This window comes from Amblyraja radiata, chromosome 11, assembly GCF_010909765.2.
Source record: "Amblyraja radiata isolate CabotCenter1 chromosome 11, sAmbRad1.1.pri, whole genome shotgun sequence".
NCBI lineage: Eukaryota > Metazoa > Chordata > Chondrichthyes > Rajiformes > Rajidae > Amblyraja > Amblyraja radiata.
The window spans coordinates 47,867,563-47,886,450 of record NC_045966.1 but is presented as its reverse complement, the minus strand read 5'-3'; the positions used below and the strand labels follow the sequence as shown (position 1 = coordinate 47,886,450).

The 18,888-nt window shown below is 41.4% G+C and overlaps 1 protein-coding gene across 1 annotated transcript; it reads left to right on the top strand.

The window, feature by feature from the left end:
• The first annotated feature begins 737 nt into the window (after positions 1 to 737).
• On the top strand, positions 738 to 18,237 carry LOC116978605. The gene is made up of 8 exons (XM_033029871.1): positions 738 to 982; positions 4,649 to 4,978; positions 6,279 to 6,551; positions 9,403 to 9,513; positions 12,205 to 12,309; positions 17,416 to 17,523; positions 17,606 to 17,649; positions 17,743 to 18,237. The coding sequence occupies exons 1-8, from the start codon at positions 895 to 897 to the stop codon at positions 17,800 to 17,802; spliced, it is 1,119 nt and encodes a 372-aa protein (XP_032885762.1). The 5' UTR covers positions 738 to 894; the 3' UTR covers positions 17,803 to 18,237.
• Positions 18,238 to 18,888: the final 651 nt, after the last annotated feature.

The following is an 18,888-nucleotide window of genomic DNA, read 5'->3' as shown; positions in this document are numbered from 1 at the left end:
CTGAACTGAAACCTCTGGTGACCTTGCCGCGACCCAAGGTTTCCATGAGGTCGCCGGAGGTTTTGGTCACTCTCCCTAATGGTCGAAAGTGGTTTCCGCGTGGTCGAGGCTTCATCTAGGTTGCTTCGATTGTTTCAACAAAATCAAAACTGGCCTCGACTAAAAATAGGTTGCCGTTTGGTCGAAGCCAGTGGCGTGACGTCGCTATTTACTTACAGGCAATCGAAGGCCATCTCCTTCGCTGACCGGCCATTTTGATTGGCTCATTGGAGTTTTCAGGACCTGGAAGACCTGCCGGTAGGTAAAATGCCCGCTAACTTTATTAAACTTCTTAAAACTGTCTCCACTCCTTCTCCCCCCCCTTCTCTCCCCTTCTCCTCCCCTTCTCCTCCCCTTCTCCTCCCCTTCTCCTCCCCTTCTCCTCCCCCTTCTCTCCCCCTTCTCTCTCCCGACAACCTCATGGAAACCTTGGGTTGTGGGCAAGGTCACTAGAGGTTTCCGTTCAGGTTTCCTAAGTGGGACAGGGGCATTACAAACTTGTGCAAATACTTTCTGCTTTCAGAAATTCCTACATCATATAGTATTTGTCATTTTCATATAGTGATGACATTAAAGTAATAAGGAATAAATAGAGAAGAATAATATCCTAGGTTAACAATTCCAATTAATTTCATTTTCTTTCATTACTTTATCTTTATTTAACATGCAGTTGAGCGGGATCCTCGGTATCAGTTTTGGGGCAGTGATGTTACCCTGCACTGTACTATCTCCAAGCTCCCTGATACCGTCAGTCTTCACTGGACAGAGAAAAAACCTTCTCAACAGGCTGGAAGGAACAACACAGACCAGATTCAGCTGAATAACACAGTCTATCTGATAGTCCATGATGTCCAAATGCAGGATAAGGAACGATATGCTTGTGAAATACAAGATCAAAGAAGAACAGTTCTCACTGTTGATGTTGAATTGTACACCAGTATGTGTAAGTGCAAAATCTGCTTGGAGTAAATATCACGCTATTGCAGAAAATTACTGTATTCAGGTCAAAACCAGCCGCAACGATCAAAGAATTGTACCACTCATTCTTTCTTCTCCCTCCTCCCGTTGGGCAAACAGTATACTGTAGCTTGACAGCACGCATCAGTAGAATCAGGAACAGCTTTTTCCACTCCAATATCAGAATCCTGAAAGGTACTTACCCAAGCTAGGGTACTATCCAATTCACCTCTACCCCATTGCAGACATTGGATTTGTTGAAGGAACTGATGTGCTACACTGCTGAGAACTATATTCTGCATTATTATCTTCCCCTTTACTCTACCTGTTGTACTGAGTTTGACTTGATTGTATCTATCTTTTGTATTATCTCATCTGTTGGGTTGGCATGCAAAACATAGTTTTTCACATGTGATAATAATAAACCTCAACCAATAAAGGGGACTATGGGGCCATGAGGGAGGAGCTGGCCAAAGTTGACTAGAAAGATACACTAGCAGGGATAACTGGAACAAAAATGGCAGGTATTTCTAGGAATAATACAGAAGGTGCAGGATTAGCTCATTCCTAGGAGGAAGAAAGATTCCAAGGGGAGAAAGGGACGACCATGGCTGACAAGGGACGTCAGGGACAGTATAAAAATTAAAGCGAAGAAGTACAACGAAGCAAAGATGAGCGGGAAGCAAGAGGATTGGGTAATGTTTAAAGAACAACAGAAGATAACTAAAAAGACAATACGGGGAGAAAAGATGAGGTACGAAGGTAAGCTAGCCTGAATATAAAGCAGGATAGTAAATGCTTCTTTAGGTATGTGATGAGGAAAAAATTAGTTAAGACCAAAGTTGGACCCTTGAAAACCGGATAAGGTGAATTTATTATGGGGATCAAGGAAATGGCATGTGAGTTGAACAGGTACTTTCACTAGTCTTCACTAAGGAGGACACAAACAATCTTCCTGATATAGGAGTGGCCAGAGGATCTGGGGTGACGGAGGAACTGAAGGAAATCCACATTAGGCAGGAAATGGTGTTGGATAGACTGATAGGACTGAATGCTGATAAATCCCCAGGGCCTGATGGTTTGCATCCCAGGGTACTTAAAGAAGTGGCTCTTGAAATCGTGGATGCATTGGTGATAATTTTCCAATGTTCTATAGACTCAGGATCAGTTCCTGTGGATTGGAGGGTAGCTAATGTTATCCCACATTTTAAGAAAGGCGGGAGAGAGAAAACAGGGAATTATAGACCAGTTAGATTGACATTGGTGGTGGGGAAGGTGCTGGAGTCAATTATAAAAGATGAGATAGCCGAACATTTGGATAGCAGTAAGAGGATCGGTCGAGTCAGCATGGATATACGAAGGGGAAATCATGCTTGACTAATCTTCTGGAATTTTTTGAAGATATAACTAGGAAAATGGACAAGGGAGAGCCAGTGGATGTAGTGTACCTGGACTTTCAGAAAGCATTTGATAAGGTCCCACATAGGAGATTAGTGGGCAAGATTAGGGCACATGGTATTGGGGGTGGAGTGCTGACATGGATTGAGAAGTGGTTGGCAGACAGGAAACAAAGAGTAGGGATTAACGGGTCCCTTTCAGAATGGCAGGCAGTGACTAGTGGGGTACCGCAAGGCTCGGTGCTGTGATCGCAGCTATTTACAATATACATCAATAATTTGGATGAAGGGATTCAAAGTAACATTTGCAGGTGACACAAAGCTGGATGGCAGTGTGAACTGTGAGGAGGATGCTATGAGAATGCAGGGTGACTTGGACAGGTTGGGGGAGTGGGCAGATGCATGGCAGATGCAGTTTAATGTGGAAAATGTGAGGTTATCCACTTTGGTAGCAAAAACAGGAAGGCAGATTACTATCTAAACGGCGTCAAGTTGGGAAAAGGGGAAGTACAACGGGATCTGGGGGTCCTTGTACATTAGTCTATGAAAGTAAGCATGCAGGTACAGCAGGTAGTGTAGAAAGCGAATGCCATGTTGGCCTTTATAACAAGAGGAATCGAATATAGGAGCAAAGAGGTCCTTCTGCAGTTGTACAGAGCCCCAGTGAGACCACACTTGGAGTATTGTGTGCAGTTTTGGTCCCCTAATTTGAGGAAGGACATTCTTGCTATTGAGGGAGTGCAGCGTAGGTTTACAAGGATAATTCCAGGGATGGTGGGACTGTCATATGCTGAGAGAATGGAGCAGCTGGGCATGTACACTCTGGAGTTTCGAAAGATGAGAGGGTATCTCATTGAAATATGATTGTTAAGGGATTTGACACGCTAGAGGCAGGAAACATGTTCCCGATGTTGGGGGAGTCCAGAACCAGGGGCCACAGTTTAAGAATAAGGAGTAAGCTACAGAATTAGAAAAGCTGCTGGGTATTTGGTCCATGTGGTCAATGAATTAACAGAGTTTTGCTCGCTCTGCATTCTTACTCAGCATGTTCATTTATTGCTGCTGTTGATGTGGATATTTGACAAAGGGTCTGATGCTGGTGCAGAAGTTGGTGATGGTGCTGGTTCTGGGGCTGATGTAAATATTCATGTCAATTAATGGTAAGACCTATCAGAGCACTGGTGTACTGAGGGGTCTCGGGTTCCAAGACTGCAACTGCCTGCAAGTGGCATCACAGGAAGATAGAGAGGTAAATAAGGCATATGGTTGCTTCATTGGATGGGGCATTGAGTATAAGAGTCAAGAAGCCATGATGGAGCTTTATAGGACTTTGGTTAGGCCACATTTGGAATATTGTGTGGGTTTCTAGTCCTCCCCCCCCCAAATGCCCACCCCTCCCACCCCCTCCACTCTACACAGAAGGATGTTGAGGCTTTGGTGAGGGTGCAGAGGAGGTTCACTAGAATGATGCCTGGATTATAATATATTAGTTATAATGGGAGGTTGAAGAGATGGATTCATTTCTCTGGAATGCTGGAGGTTGAGGGGAGACCTGATAGAAGTATATAAAATGATGAGATGCATAATTAGACGGTATAAACCATTTTCCCAAAGTGAAAATATGAAGGACTATAGGGCATAGCTTGAAGGTGTTAGGGGCAAGGTTGCAAGAGATGTGTGGGGCAAGGTTTTTGTGCAGAGTGAACAGTGCCTGGAATGCACTGCTGGGGGTGGCAGGGGAGGCAGATATGAAAATGGAGCTTAAGAATCTGTTCCATTGGTCGCTCGTTTTCTCGCCCCCTCCCCCTCCCCCTCCTCCTCCCTCTCCCTCTTCCTCTCCCTTTCCCACTATCTCCTCTCACTCTCCCTTCCCTCTCCCTCCCCCTCCCCATCTACCCCAACACCCCTCCTCCCCTCTCCCTCCCTCCCCCTCCCCATCTACCCCAACACCCCTCCTCCCACCCACTCTCCCATCTTTCTCTCCTCCATCCCTCTCCTTCCCTATCCTCCCCTCCTTCTCTTTCCCTCCTTTATCCCCTCTCCCTCTCTCTCCCTCTCTACCTCCTTCCCTGATGCCCCCTCACTCTCTCCCATTCTCTCCCTCCTTCTCCCTCTCTCCTCCCTCCTTGCCCACCTCCCTCCTCCCTCTTCTTCTCCCCCTCTCCTTCTCACTCTCCCCCCTCCCTCCCCCTCTTCTTCTCCCTCTCCCTCCCTCTTTGTGCTCCATTAACTCCTCCTCTGAATGTCTATTTCAGCTACCTATGGTAAGGAGTCTACAATTTACGGGCCAATTTTTGATGGTAATTCGCTGTCTCTGAACTGTGATTGTCTGCCCAGCTGCAATCAATCCGCGTGGTATTTGAAACAATACAATGAAGCAGCACAGGAAAGGAAGATATCTTCTGCTAACACGAAAGAAAGGAATCCAATTATCTCATCGTCTTGGAATCGAGTCAGGCTGCCACATTTCAATGGGATGAGTTTCCCCCTGCAGATTACTCCTGTAAAGTTTGAAGATGCGGGAAATTACACGTGCACCATGGACACAGCCAAAGTGACGACAGTTGAACTGATAACCACCAAAGGTAAGTCCTGGAATTTTAATTCAGCGGCAAAGAAAGAGTTCTGTAAGAGTTCCATCAGCCTCTGTTGCAGACCTGGAAATTTATTGGAAAAACCAAAAGGAAATGTACGGCACCTGTTGTTTTCCTGGTTGAGATGCCGCAAGAGGTTCATGGGATTCCAGCCGCAGACACCTTGTCAAACGCTGGGGTTCTGGAATGTTGGACAAGTTTGCTCATACATTTGAACAAACATGTACCCATATTCCCTTCTGATTTTAGATCTCCCCTATTCCTTTTACACTTTCCCCTTCAGAGTTATCGAGTCATACAGTACAGAAGCAGGCCCCTCAGGAGAGGACAACTTATCTTTGCCGACCAAGACACCCATCTTTGCTAGTCCTATTTGCCTGTGTTTGACCCATATCCCTCTAAACCTTTCCCATCCATGCATCTGTCAAGTCAAGAGAGTTTATTGTCATGTGTCCCAGATATAGGACAATGAAATTCTTGCGAATGAATGGAGAAAATAATCCAGGAGCACAGAATCAATATCTAATTATAACAGGGGGAAGCAGGAGTGTTAGGCAGCTGCTTCAAACTAATGGATTTAGATTCAGAGTTGAGTGTGAACCAAACCATTTGTACTCAACAAATATACCACTGGAGTATGATTAGGAAGATTACAGGTCAATAGACATTCAGCCATCCACATGTACAGTCAGATGCTGAGAACTGAAAGTAGGTCCAGAAGAAAATGTTGCCTTCTGTAAAGGGGAAACTCTCAGGCCTTAACATGAAATAATTGCAGACTGTGAAAATAAGGAAAGAAAACTGAAAAAGCTGGAAATAGTCAGCAGTGTGGGAGCATGTGGTGGAAAGAACAAATAAATATTTCAAGTAATGAGCTATCCAGGTACATGAACTAAGATGGTCATATAACATTTCTCATCCCAAGCTATCTTTAGGATCCATTAGGACTGCATAAAGAACAATTCTTCAGAGCTGAGCTGAATTGCCCTGTGTAATCAAATGGCCATGGGTTGAATTCCTGCATGGGAATAGTTTGTTGAACACTACAGCCCCTCAATGGGAGAGCTTCCATTTGCTAATGTACTGGCTTTGAACTGGTGGCACAAAGCTGTTCAAGCTTGTTCTGTAGAGAATGAATTCTGTAGAATGGGTTCCAGGTTTGAATAGTTATGCATTACTTTTATGATATTAGTTAATGACAAGTAAAAATGTTGTGACCGAGTGAAAAATATTTGGGTTGAACTACCCTAACATCATCCATCGCTGAAACAAAGGCTTTCTTTGATTGTAGTGACAGTATTTCCCTCTCACCCTCTGGCTGAAGGAGACGATGTAATCCTTACCTGCTCAGTTTCTCGGATTAGAGAAACAACAAGGCTCATTTGGATGGAAAATGAAGGGAAAAACATTGCTCTAGAACAGACATTTAACTCCACGAGAGAAGGAAACAACAATCTATCACTGTTCATTCCGAAGATTGGGCATCGCAACAGAGGGTGGACATGCCTTGTGTTTAACCGGCAAATGCCGAGAAGTTTTACCACAATCCAGCTTGAAGTTACTGGTAAGTGTTGAAGTTGTTTAATAATGTGTAAAGTGGGGTATAATGCAATGGCATGCAAAACAAAGCTTTTCAGTGTACCTCGGTACACGCGGTAGTAATAAACCTAAACCTAATCCTATTATTTCAATTTTATCTTTGCACTAAATATTGTATCCTTTATCTGTGTACTGTGGATGTCTTGATTGTATTGATGTATAGTATTTTCTTTGACTGGATAAATCGCAAACAAAAGCTTTTCACTGTACCTTGGTATACATGACAATAATAAAGTAAACTAAACTAGTTATTATAATTAGCAAGAACTGATTTGTTTTATTACTATCATGTATTATAGGCATCATTCATCTATACTGCACATGCCTTGCTTATAAGCCCATTGCTATCCTGTTTCTTGCTCATCCACACTGCAGTATCATGTGTTCAGCTGCAGAAAGATAACTAGTCAAATTTAATTTTGAAACTGGTTGCAAATTTTCCTTAATCTTTTGTATTTTATTGACATCACTAAACTGCCAGAGGCTGAGAGGTCTTTAGGCCATTGACATAGGTATTATGTTATTGTCCAAAGACAGTTAACATCACTGATACAATGTGCCTGTGCACTTCATCAATAATTAAGTGCGCCAGCCATTTCAATTTATAAAACCTTTCTTACAATGTAAAAATATGAGGATTAATTTTCTTAACTAGATGTTTAATATTAAAGAGAGAAACTAAAAGGGAACATTTGGTGCAAGCAAGAATGTATCAACATTGCACTTGTAGCATTGGGGCCAAGATGTTTCTGAAACCCTTGGCTCCGTTTCTGATTTATAAATAAATGAGGTCAGAGAATTGGCAATAGCTCTACTTCCACACTTGCCAAGTGCAATGTCTTTCAGGGAGACTCAACAGCTTAAAATAGCAATGCTCAATTGAAGATGCTGATCTGTAGCAACCAATACATGTTTAGGATGTCCAACAAGTTTTCAAATATGGCATGAAGCAACTTGGAATCAGAGTTGTACAGTGTGAGAACAGGCTCTTGCACCCACTTGCATGCTGACAATGTTTTATAATTGAACTAATCCCATTTGCCTGTGCACAGCCCAAGTATTTTTAAACAGTTCCTATCCATGGATCTGTCTAAATGTCTTTTAAATGTGGTTATTGTGTTCACCTCTACAGTTTCTTCTGGTAGCTTGGTGCATTTGTGAACCACCCACTGCATGAAGAAAATGCCCATCACATCTCTTAAATCTTTCTCCTCTCACCTTAAACTTATTCCTTCAATCTCCCCCATCCCATGAAAAAGACTGTGATCATTTGCCTTATCTATTCCTCTCATGATTTTGTAAACAGTTATTGTATAAGGTCATCCCTCAGCCTCCTACACAAAGCAACAATTGTAAGATTCCTCACTGTTCACTATACCACCAAATTTGGTGTCAGCTGAAAATGTACTGAGTACTTTAACTACAATATCAACCAAAGTGATGACAAACAACGGTGGACCCAGCACAGATCGCTGTGGCACACAATAGTCCTGAGCCTCCATTCAGAATAACAACCCGCCACCGCCAACCTCTGACTCCATTCACCGCGCCAATTTTAAATCCATCTGGCTAACTAACCCTAGGTCTCATGTGGTCTAACCTTCAGGGTTTGCCAAGCTTGCAGGAACTTGTCAAATGTCTTGCTTAAGTCCATATAAACAATTTCCACATCTGTCAATCTTCTTGGTGACCTCTTTAAAACATTATATCAAATTTGAGACACACACAGCTGTGCTGACAATCCCTAAACAACCCTTAACTATTCAAATGGTGGGAAATTCTGACCCTGAATAAACACTCCAGTAACTTATCCATCACTGAAATCAGGCTCACCTGAACTTAAAGGTAGCAAAAATGCTGGAGTAATTCAGCATCTCTGGAGAGAAAGAATGAGTGATGCTTCGAGTCAAGACCCTTCTTCAGACTCACCTGAACTTACCCTTGCACCCCTTCTTATATAAAGGTACACCATTACCTACCCTCTAGTCTTTCTTTACCTCCCTATGGGTAAAGATGATGCAAATATCTCTTCTAGGATTCTCCCAATTTCTTCCTTAGCCACCAACAGTATCTGAAGTCTCTTTCTGTAAGCTGTTCTGTTTAGGGTGTGAAAAGACTGTCCACTTATCCTTGTTATGTTGTATATTTTTTTCTCAAAACTAAATATTTAATGATTTTATAGAGAAACTAGACCAAGTGAGACCCTTGGGTCCTGTCACACGGGAGGCCTGGTCAACCAATCCAACCCATTCCTCATTCACCCATAGGCGACAACTGCGCAGGGGCTGCTCTTTTTGCCTTATGCACCCTCCCTCATTTTTAAACTTAAAAAAAAATGCATTTGCACTTGCTAGCTAGCAGAACTCAGTGTACTGTGACTTTAGAAAATGTATTTGCACTTGCTAGGGCTTGCAGAACTCAGTGTATTTAGATCGCAACAATGTTGCAAGCAGGGTGACAATCCCATTGTGATGTCACAGCTGTAAGGACAGGGAAAAAGCAGTTATTTTTTTCCCAAGTTTCTGCACATTTGTGAAGATTTTCATAAATAACTCAAGAAATAATCAGATAAGGCGATTTTTGACTTCACAGCATAAATCTATATTGGAATATGTAAAAATGTCACCATTAACACGTCGTGTTTTCGAGGAGATGTGAATCGCACACAAACATCACACAAATAAATACACATCCAAGATCAGTTTTATAATAAGGATATCACACAAAAAGAAGTTAATTGTCTGCATCAACGATCAACTACTCATTTACTTTTTTCTGTTTTTTTATTCTCCTCATTTCCTTATTTTTCTTTCCAGCATCAGTTAAGAGGACTTATTTGAGCCACATAGTCATACCCATGGTCCTTGTGCTTCTTCTTTGCCTTGTTGGAGCAACAATTATCTACCACAGCAGGATCCATAAACCAGGTAGGAGAAACTGGTACCTGCACTGATTTAAATGCCAGACAATTGTGAGCTGTGTCATGAGGACAAGGCAGCATTACAAGTTCCCACTGAGAAAAAACGGGCAGCACAGTGGTGTGGCTGGTAGAGCTGTTACCTCACAGTGCCAGAGACCCTGGCTCAATCCTGACCTCTGGTGCTGTTCGTGTGGAATTTGCATGTACTCTGTGACCCAATGAATTTCCTACAGGTGCTCCAATTTCACCCCACATTCCAAAAATGTGTGGATTTGTAGGCTAATTGATCTTAAGCCCTTAATGTATAGGGAGTGGATGAGAAAGTGAAATAACGTAGAACGTATAAACATGTGATCAATGCTCAGTGTGGACTCAGTGGGCCTGTTTCCATACGTATCTCTAAACTAAACTAAACTAAACTAAACTAAACTAAAACATATGCACAAAGCTTAGTGCTCATGTGAAAGTTTTAAGCAACTGCACTGGGAAACTCAATGGTCTGAAATGAGAGGTTGAGGTGCAAACAATGTGCAGGGAACAGTGTGCTAAAAGTCAGTGTGCAGATGAAAAGGAGAGCTTCCCACCATCTTCTCATGGACAATTTGAGAGGGGGGGCAATAAATGCTGGCAATATATATCCATATCCTGAAAGAAATGCATACATAAAGAAATGCACTGATTTAACACAGTTGAATACTGATCAGAGTTCTGATCACTACATTACGGGATAGATGCAGTTGCACTGGAGATGGTACAGAAGAGATTTACGAACGACTATAAAACTTGCAACTCAGAGGAAAGCTTGGGAAAGCTGGAGTTGTTTTCTTAGTAACAGAGAAGGCTAAGATAGAATTTAATTGAGTTGTAGATGGGGTTTGGGGGATTTACATAGAGTAAGTAGAATAGCTCTATTTCTCCTAGCTGATGAATCAAAACATCATCGAAAAGGGCTGAGACTTAAAGTAATAGGCGGTTTCGAGAGGAAATGAGGGAATTTATTTTCATGTAGATAGTGGCAGCTTTGAAAGTCAAATCTGAGAGGAGGGCTAAGGTAGGAACATTCTTCACAATTATTGAAGAGGCCTGGCCTGAAGAGCTGTGGGCCTATCATTAAAAGTTATTAGTGACATTAGAGGTTGGTCAGTTAATTTTTCACTTGCACAGACATAATGAGTCAACTGTTCTCTTGCATTGTAAATGTTCTCTAATTCTGTGAGACTATTAAGACTCATATCGGCGTGAATTAAACATGATTTTACTCTGCAGAGATATAACAGAAAAGGCTGGAATTGCTCATCATGCCAGTCAGCATCAGTGGAAGGACAACTAGTTGACCTTTTAGCCCAAGGATCAATTTTAAGAATAGTTTCTAATGAAAAGTTATCAACCTGAAATTTGATTCCGTTTCTCTTCCCACAGTTATCACTGGTACATAATTATAGTATTGTCTGTTTTGTTTTGTCAGCATCTAGAATATTTTGCATTTGGTTATTTCCAGCAGAGCATTAGTTGCCAGGAGTGGAGGGTTAGTACCTAGCTTTATCCATTCACCAAGATTCTATTGGTCTTACAATACAATTCAATACAATACAATACAATACAATACAATACAATACAATTCAATTTATTGTCATTTGGACCCCTTGAGGTCCAAACGAAATGTCGTTTCTGCAGCCATACATTACAAACAAATAGACCCAAGACACAACATAATTTACATAAACATCCATCACATTGCTGTGATGGAAGGCCAAAAAAACTTATCTCTCCACTGCACTCTCCCCCCCGATGTCAGAGTCAAAGTCAAAGTCAAAGCCCCCGGCGGGCGATGGCGAATTGTCCCGCAGCCATTAAAGCCACGCCGGGTGATGCAAGGCCGCGCACCGGGTCTTGGTGTTAGAGCCCCCGGCGCGCGCTCGCAGTCCCGCAGCCATTCCAAGCCGCGCGGGGCGGTGCTGTAAGGCCCCGCTCAGGTGCTCTTCAACCCCGCAACTCGGGCGGGAGAAGTCGCCGTTGCGGAAGCCCTGAAAAGCGGTCTCCCTCCAGGGACCCGCGGGCTCCCGGTGCCGCCCGCCAAACCCGCAGTTGCAGCCACCGAATCTCCGGGGGTCGGGTCGCAGCAGCGTCCACCACAGCTCCACCCGCTCTGGACTCGGCCAGCTCCGCGACGGTGAGGTGAGTAGTTGGCACCACAGCCCCCGGTCTTCCTGTTGGAGGCCGCTCCTCGTTGCAGCCCCAACGACAACGGAGACCCGACAAAGAAAAGGTCGGGTTTCCCGTGCAGGGAGAGATTTAAAAGTTACCCCCACCCCCCCCCCCCCCACACCACCCCCCACCCCCCCCACACACATACCCCAACAAAAATAACAAAAACTACATAAAAACATAAGACATAAAATAATAAAAACGCAGACGGACTGCAGAGGCCGCTGCTGACGAAAGTCGCGCCGCCCACCGGTTTCCACCTTCACCCTTGATCCCTTATCAAGCAATTTAATTGCATCAGCTCAGCATAAAACCTCATGTTAATTTCGTCCTCATCCCTTTTCCAGTGTCCATGTAAGTTAAAGATATTTATCCTGTACTTACTACAGGATAAATGCTTAAACTGACAACATGAAACAGTTGCAGAGAGAAAAAAATGCTGAATTTCTCAAACATGTTTTCAACAATTAAACTAATTCAATTCATTTCACAGTCAATGAAGATCAAAGGAACCCAGAAAGCAGTCAGACAAACCCAAACACTGAACGGTGCAGTGAAGAAATTCATTATGCTGCTGTCAGATTCAAAAAGAGACCAGGTAATTGCAAGTTCTGTTGCACAATCAATGTTTTGAACAGTTTCCTTCATAAATATTAATCCTAATATTTAATTTTAATAAATTGCTTAAATTGCTTGATAAGGGATCAAGGGTGAAGGTGGAAACACAGAAGTGAAATGGATGATCAACATTGATAGGGTTCAATGAAAACAGGTCTGTAGGGTTGAATGTCCTACTACTGCTTCTTTTTCCTATCCTTTTATTCTATCCTTGATGAGAGATCCACCCTGCAGCCTTCAGATTTAGTAAATTACAACCATATACTTAGAGTGAAAAAAAAAGCAAAGACAACCTTTGCTATAGAATGAACAATTGCAGAACCTGATGGATATGCAGAGATTTATATGAATTGATTTAGGATTACGTTAAAAAGATTTAAATCCAGTTTAATTTTTTTAATTTAGTTTAGAGATACAGCGTGGAAACAGGCCCTTCGGCCCATCGAGTCCGCACCAACCAGCGATCCTCACATATTAATACTATCCTACACACACTAGGAACAATTTACACTTACACCGTCAATTAACCTGCAATCCTGCACGTCTTTGGCGTATGGGAGAAAACCGAAGATCTCGATAAAAACCCTCTTGGTCACAGGGAAAACGTACAAACTCTGTACAGATAACACTCGTAGTTGGGATCAAACCCGGGTCTCTGGCGCTGCAAGCTCTGTAAGGCAGCAACTCTACCGCTGCGCCACTGTACCGTCCTATCTTGTGGAATATCTAAACGTAGCAAGGGAATACAACTCCCAAATCATGCTTAATCCCAGATACTATGGATCAATGGGTTATAGGAATTACCATCAGTGCCATGAGTCACAAAGGAATAATAAGAACAAAAGAAGTCTATGATACCCCATGTCTGCAACTCCATTCACATAGATAAATGGCTGATCTGAATTTTAACTTGAGCTGCCAATCTTGGTACAGACATTCTTAACATCACAAGATATTTATCTCACATTAGAGATTCTTAATTTGTCCCCCACAGCAGTACTTTGTGAGGATTATTCTCCACAAGCATTGAAGAATTCAGCTGTAGTATTCAGCAACTTGGCCTGACGTTGTACTCCATCAGGAGAGTGTGTGGAATTTGTATAGGTACTTTACACCCAGATTTTGCTTCACTGTCATACAAATTTACACCCATGTTTTTGCTTATCACCATTTAATTTCATAACCCAATATTACTTCTGGTTTTATCTATTGTGTTACCAAGTGGTGCTTTATAAAGCATATTTGAAGGGCAATATAGATGTATTGCACTGATTAAATTTATCTGTTATTTTGTCAACGAACAATTAAACGTATTACTCAGGCACATCAGTAATTAGTAACACATCAGTGTTACCATACAGTATATTAAGCCTTTGAAAATGCAAGTAAATATCATTATACCATTAGTCATTTTCTGTGGAAATCATTTGTCATAGATTTCACAACTTGGTGCATTTACAGCTTCCAACTCTAACTTTAGTCTCACAAAACAACATCTCCTTTGTATAACTATGTGGTTTCTATGAATCTAGCTACACAAGAAATTGGAACAGGATCTGGCCACTCAGCACTTCAAGCCAGCTCTGTGGTTTCATAAAATTGTGTCTGGTCTAATTGCAGTCTCCTCCTCTTTCACCAATCGTGGAAGAAGAACTTCCAAATACATAGGACCCTCAAAACAAAACAAAAATCTCCACCTTTGTCTTAAATAGGTGGTGCCTTATTTTTAAAACAATAGACAATAGGTACAGGAGTAGGCTATTCGGCCCTTCGAATCAGCACCGCCATTCATTGAGGTCATGGCTGATCATTCACAATCAGTACAGTTCTAGATTACCTCGCAAGGTGAACCATGTTCTCCACATCCATCATTCAAGGCCTCTCTGGGTCTTACATGTTTCAGTTATGCCCCCTTTTAATCTTTTATTCTCCTGCTGATGTAATACAAGCCTGTCTGACCTATATTGATAAAACAATTTACCTAATCCAGTTATTAAGTTGGAAAACTTCTCAGAACCGTTTCTCTCATAGTAACATTCTTCTATAACTAATGAGACTAATACTGTACATGTTACTCCAGATGTGGCATAACTTATGCCTGATATGACTGATGCATAGTCTCGATATATTTGTATTGAATCCCCTCAAGAGAATTCAGCTCTAAAATTAAGCTTCTGCCCCTATGTTGTAATGCACCAGTAGAGTGTCTGCAATTTGTAGAGATGCTTCATTTCTTAATTTACATCCTGTTTTTGCATCTCACCATTCTGTAACTGGGAGAAAAGGAGAAGGAAAAAACTAAAAAGAAAATCTTAATTTCATATACTCAGTATTACTTCCATTTTTATCTCTTGGATTATCAAGTGGCACTTTATCAAGCACATTTGAAAGGCAATATAATTGTATTGGACTGATTAATTTCTCAGTCATTTTATCGATGAACTTCATTACATTTATCACTCATTCCGTAACTACTATCATATGTTAAGCCTTGAAAAATTGAAGTAAATATTAATAAATTTATATTTCATTAGGCATTTTGTGTGGAAATCATTAGCCGTTAGCTTTCACAATTTAGTACATTTACAGTTTCCAACTCTTTAGATTTAGTCTCACAAAAAACAAATTTTCCTCTGTAAATTTTGTGGACTTTTATGACAGAAATTATAGATATGTAAGAAATTGGAAAAGGAACTGGCCACTCAGCACTTCAAGTCGGTTTCATAAATTTGTGTCTGGTCTGATTGTAGTCTCCTCCTCTACCACTAATCTTTGAAGAAGACCATTTAAAGACTCAGCAGCATCAAAAGAAAAAAAATCTCCATCTTTACTCTGTCTTAAATGGGTGACACTGTGGCGCCATCATGTGGCCGAGTTACTTTGGTCTCGAACCTTTGTTCGGCGAGCTCAAAATCTCACGTGAACTGGCGTGATCTGGGCCGACCAATCAACGCCAACCTCCGTGGTCAGCTGATGGGGTGCAGCAGACGACAGAGCTAGCCCTCACTTCACAGTTCACATGTTAACGCACCTTGCCTTTTTGTACTAATTATTGAGCTGTATTGTTTAAGTATTAAATGGAGTGTTTATACAACACGTGGCGGCGCAGGCTCGAAGGGCCGAATGGCCTACACCTGCACCTATTTTCTATGTTTCTATGTGAACCTCTTCAACACCTTAATCTTAATGGGTGACAACTGTCAAGATGAATCATGCTTTTCACATCCATCATTCAAGTCCTCACCGTGTCTAACATTTCAGTTATGCCCCTATTTATTTTTTATTCTCGTACAGATATAAGCCTAGCCTGCCTGATCTTTATTCATAAGACAACCTGCCTATTCAAGTTATTAATGTGGCAAACTTCTCAGATCTGTTTTGCATGTGATAATATTCTTCTATCACTAATGAAACCAATACCATACATATTACACTAGATGTGTCATGACCTATGTCTGATATAACCAAAGTCTCCCTATATTTGTATTCAATTCCCCTCACAATAAATAATAACACAGTTCCAAGGAATCTTCAGCAAAACACAAAATACTGAAATAACTCAGTTGGTCAGGCAACAGCTGTGGAGTTAATGGATAGGCAATGTTTCAGTTGAGGATCCTGCTTCAGACCCTAATAATAACATTAACTTTCTTAAATGCATGATATACATGCATATTAACCATTACAAATTATCCACAAGGACACTTAGATCCTTCTGCACCTTTGCAATCCCTCACCACGGAGATAACATGCTTCTTTTTGTTATTTATTTCCTGCCAAAATGAACAACAGGTTGGTACCAAACTACCACTCCCTCTCTGTTTTTCTCCCCACTCTTCCCTGTGCACTCCATTTCTACCACTATCTCACTTTCCCCTTCCCCTTCCCCTTGTCATCTTCCACCTATATCTCTTCCTCTGGCTTCATATTTCACTTTCCTGCACCCTTTTGTCTTCTTTTCATCTATGGTCTTTGCAAACCCATCTACCAACTAACCCCCCCCCCCTCGCCTGTATCAACCTCTCACTTGCCAGACGTCCCACCATCACCCCTTTCCCAGCTTTCTCTCCCCTTCTGCAGAAGGGTCCTGACTCAAAACATCACCTATCCATGTCCTCCAGAGATGTGCCTAACCTCCCGAGTCACTTCAGCACTTTTATTTTTGTAAAACAGCATCTCCAGTTACTTTTTTTATTCACGTTTATGTGTACGCGTTGCTTCCAAAGCTGAACAATCACCTTTCTTCTACATACACCCCTGTAAGGTTGCCCGTCTTCACCTTTGCCTCAATCTAGCTGTTGTCAAAACGTGTATTCATGCTTTTGTTCCAGTGTTCCTCCTCAATTGTCTCATTCTCTAAAGTAATGCAACAAATCAGCTAATACATTGCATCACAATTTAAATTGCATCATCCTGCTTACCCATCCCTTCTGTCGAAAGGCATCAATCTGAAACATGGGCAACCACAGCAGCTGATGCCCATTCCAATCAGCAATTCTAGTATTTTCAGTTCTATTTCAGATTTCCAGTGTCAGCAGTATTTTGCTTTTGGTCTAGTCTGTAGAGCATCTTCCAATAAGTATTAGAGACATGGAACTGCACATGCTGGCTTACAAAAAAGCCACATGGTGGCACATATGGCACAAACTCAGTGGGTCAGGCAGCACCTCTGGAGAACATGGATAGATGATGTTTTGGGTCGGGACCCTCCAGAAATGCCACCTATCCATGTTCTGCAGAGGATTCTACCTAACCCGCTGAGTTACTCCAGCATTTTATGTCTTTTTTTTCCAATAAGTGTTATTCACTGGGAGTGATGGGTTAGCAGCTGTACTTATCCACTCACCAAGATTTTTGTGGCTCATCTGCTAAATTAATAGCACACTCTTGGCTAAACTCCCTACTCAGCTCTTTCTCCTGTGCCTAAGTGAGATAAATCTCTCACAAGATAACTACTTGGACAAAACATATATCAGAAAGTCTTACTTCTTAACACTCATTAAGTGAAGTAGCAGCTGAGAGAAAAGCATGATGGATTTCTCAAATACATATTCATGTGTCAAACTGATTTAATTCACCTTCACAGTCAATGAAAATCAAAAGGAACCAGGAGATAGTCAGACAGTCCTGAACTCAGAACTGTACATTGAAGAAGAAATTCATTATGCTGCGGTCAGTTTTCAAAGGAGACCAGGTAATTTGCAAGTTATATTGTACAAGCAACATGCCTATTTTTTAATTAGCTGTACTAACCCTAATCTCTAATTACTTCGAAGGTAATAACCAAAGTGAACAGTCCAACCAGCAACCTTCAGATGCAGTAAGTAAAATGATAAAAGATCTCAATAATGTTTCAGATTAAGGAAAGAGAATTTACTGCAATATCTAACACCTCATTTTCAACTTTGCACAGGGTCAATGGGCTTCAGGTGGAGAGGAAACGTCAGTAATATATGGCACAGTAATTCAGTAGAACATCCTAGTTTGGAAAAGTAAACCTGCAGATGCTGGGAATGTGACATAAAAAACAGAAAATGATGGAAATACTCAGCAGGCCAGGCAGCATTGGTGGAGAAATTTCCCAGTTTCGATATGGATGATATGGAGAAAAAGGTTGGAAGAAACAAGCACAGTTTTTTCTGTAGAATGGATGGTTATAGAACTGGGTTTATACCTATTGATTCTGGTTTACATTTGAATAAGTAAGCCTCGTCTCATGGAATATCTAAGCCTAGCAAGAATATATAAATTCAGAATCAAGGTGACTCACTCAGTTATTAAGGATCAATAAATTAATGAACAATTCATCTGTACCATGGATGGCAAAGGAATATAAGAACAGAAGCAGCCTGTTCTTCAAACCTGTTCCTCTATTCAAATAGATAAAAGGCTGATCTGAAATTAATGTCAGTACTTCAGGCTTTTGAAATAAAAGTCCAACTCCAGGCACCATACAAAGTTTCCAGTACCTTCACCGAGGCTAAAATGTTCAAATATCTCTCCCAGAATGCCAGCTATTCATTTTCTAGCTTCCCACAATGTCTGATGATTATTCATGCCGTTGTCTCTCCTCCCAATCATCCACGCCATTCCCCCTCACATTTGCAGACATCCTCCCCCTCTGTCTCATGATTCATTGGGACAATCCTAGATGGTCCATTCTGTTAGCTGACGGAAGGGAGATGCAGCTACCATATGTTGATGAGGTCCCGTCATTAACACCAACATTTTGCTTTCTTTTTTATTTGTAACTTTCTACCCTCTCTTTTTCCCTCTTTCTATAAAAAATAAAAACACTAGAAGCAGAAGTAATTGATAATGGAAATTTTTAATAATGTATGACTGATGTATATGAAAAGTTTTTTTACTATAAAATGTAACTATTTTATAATATGTCTACTTCTAATAAAAAAATAAATTAAAAATAAATAAATAAATAAATAAAGATCCCCAGCAATCCTGACCTCATCAGGTTTATCACCCTCTCTCAGCTTCACTTGCTCGCTCCCCCTCAAAAAACATTGAGGCAAAGCTACTCATTGGTACGCAACCATTTTTA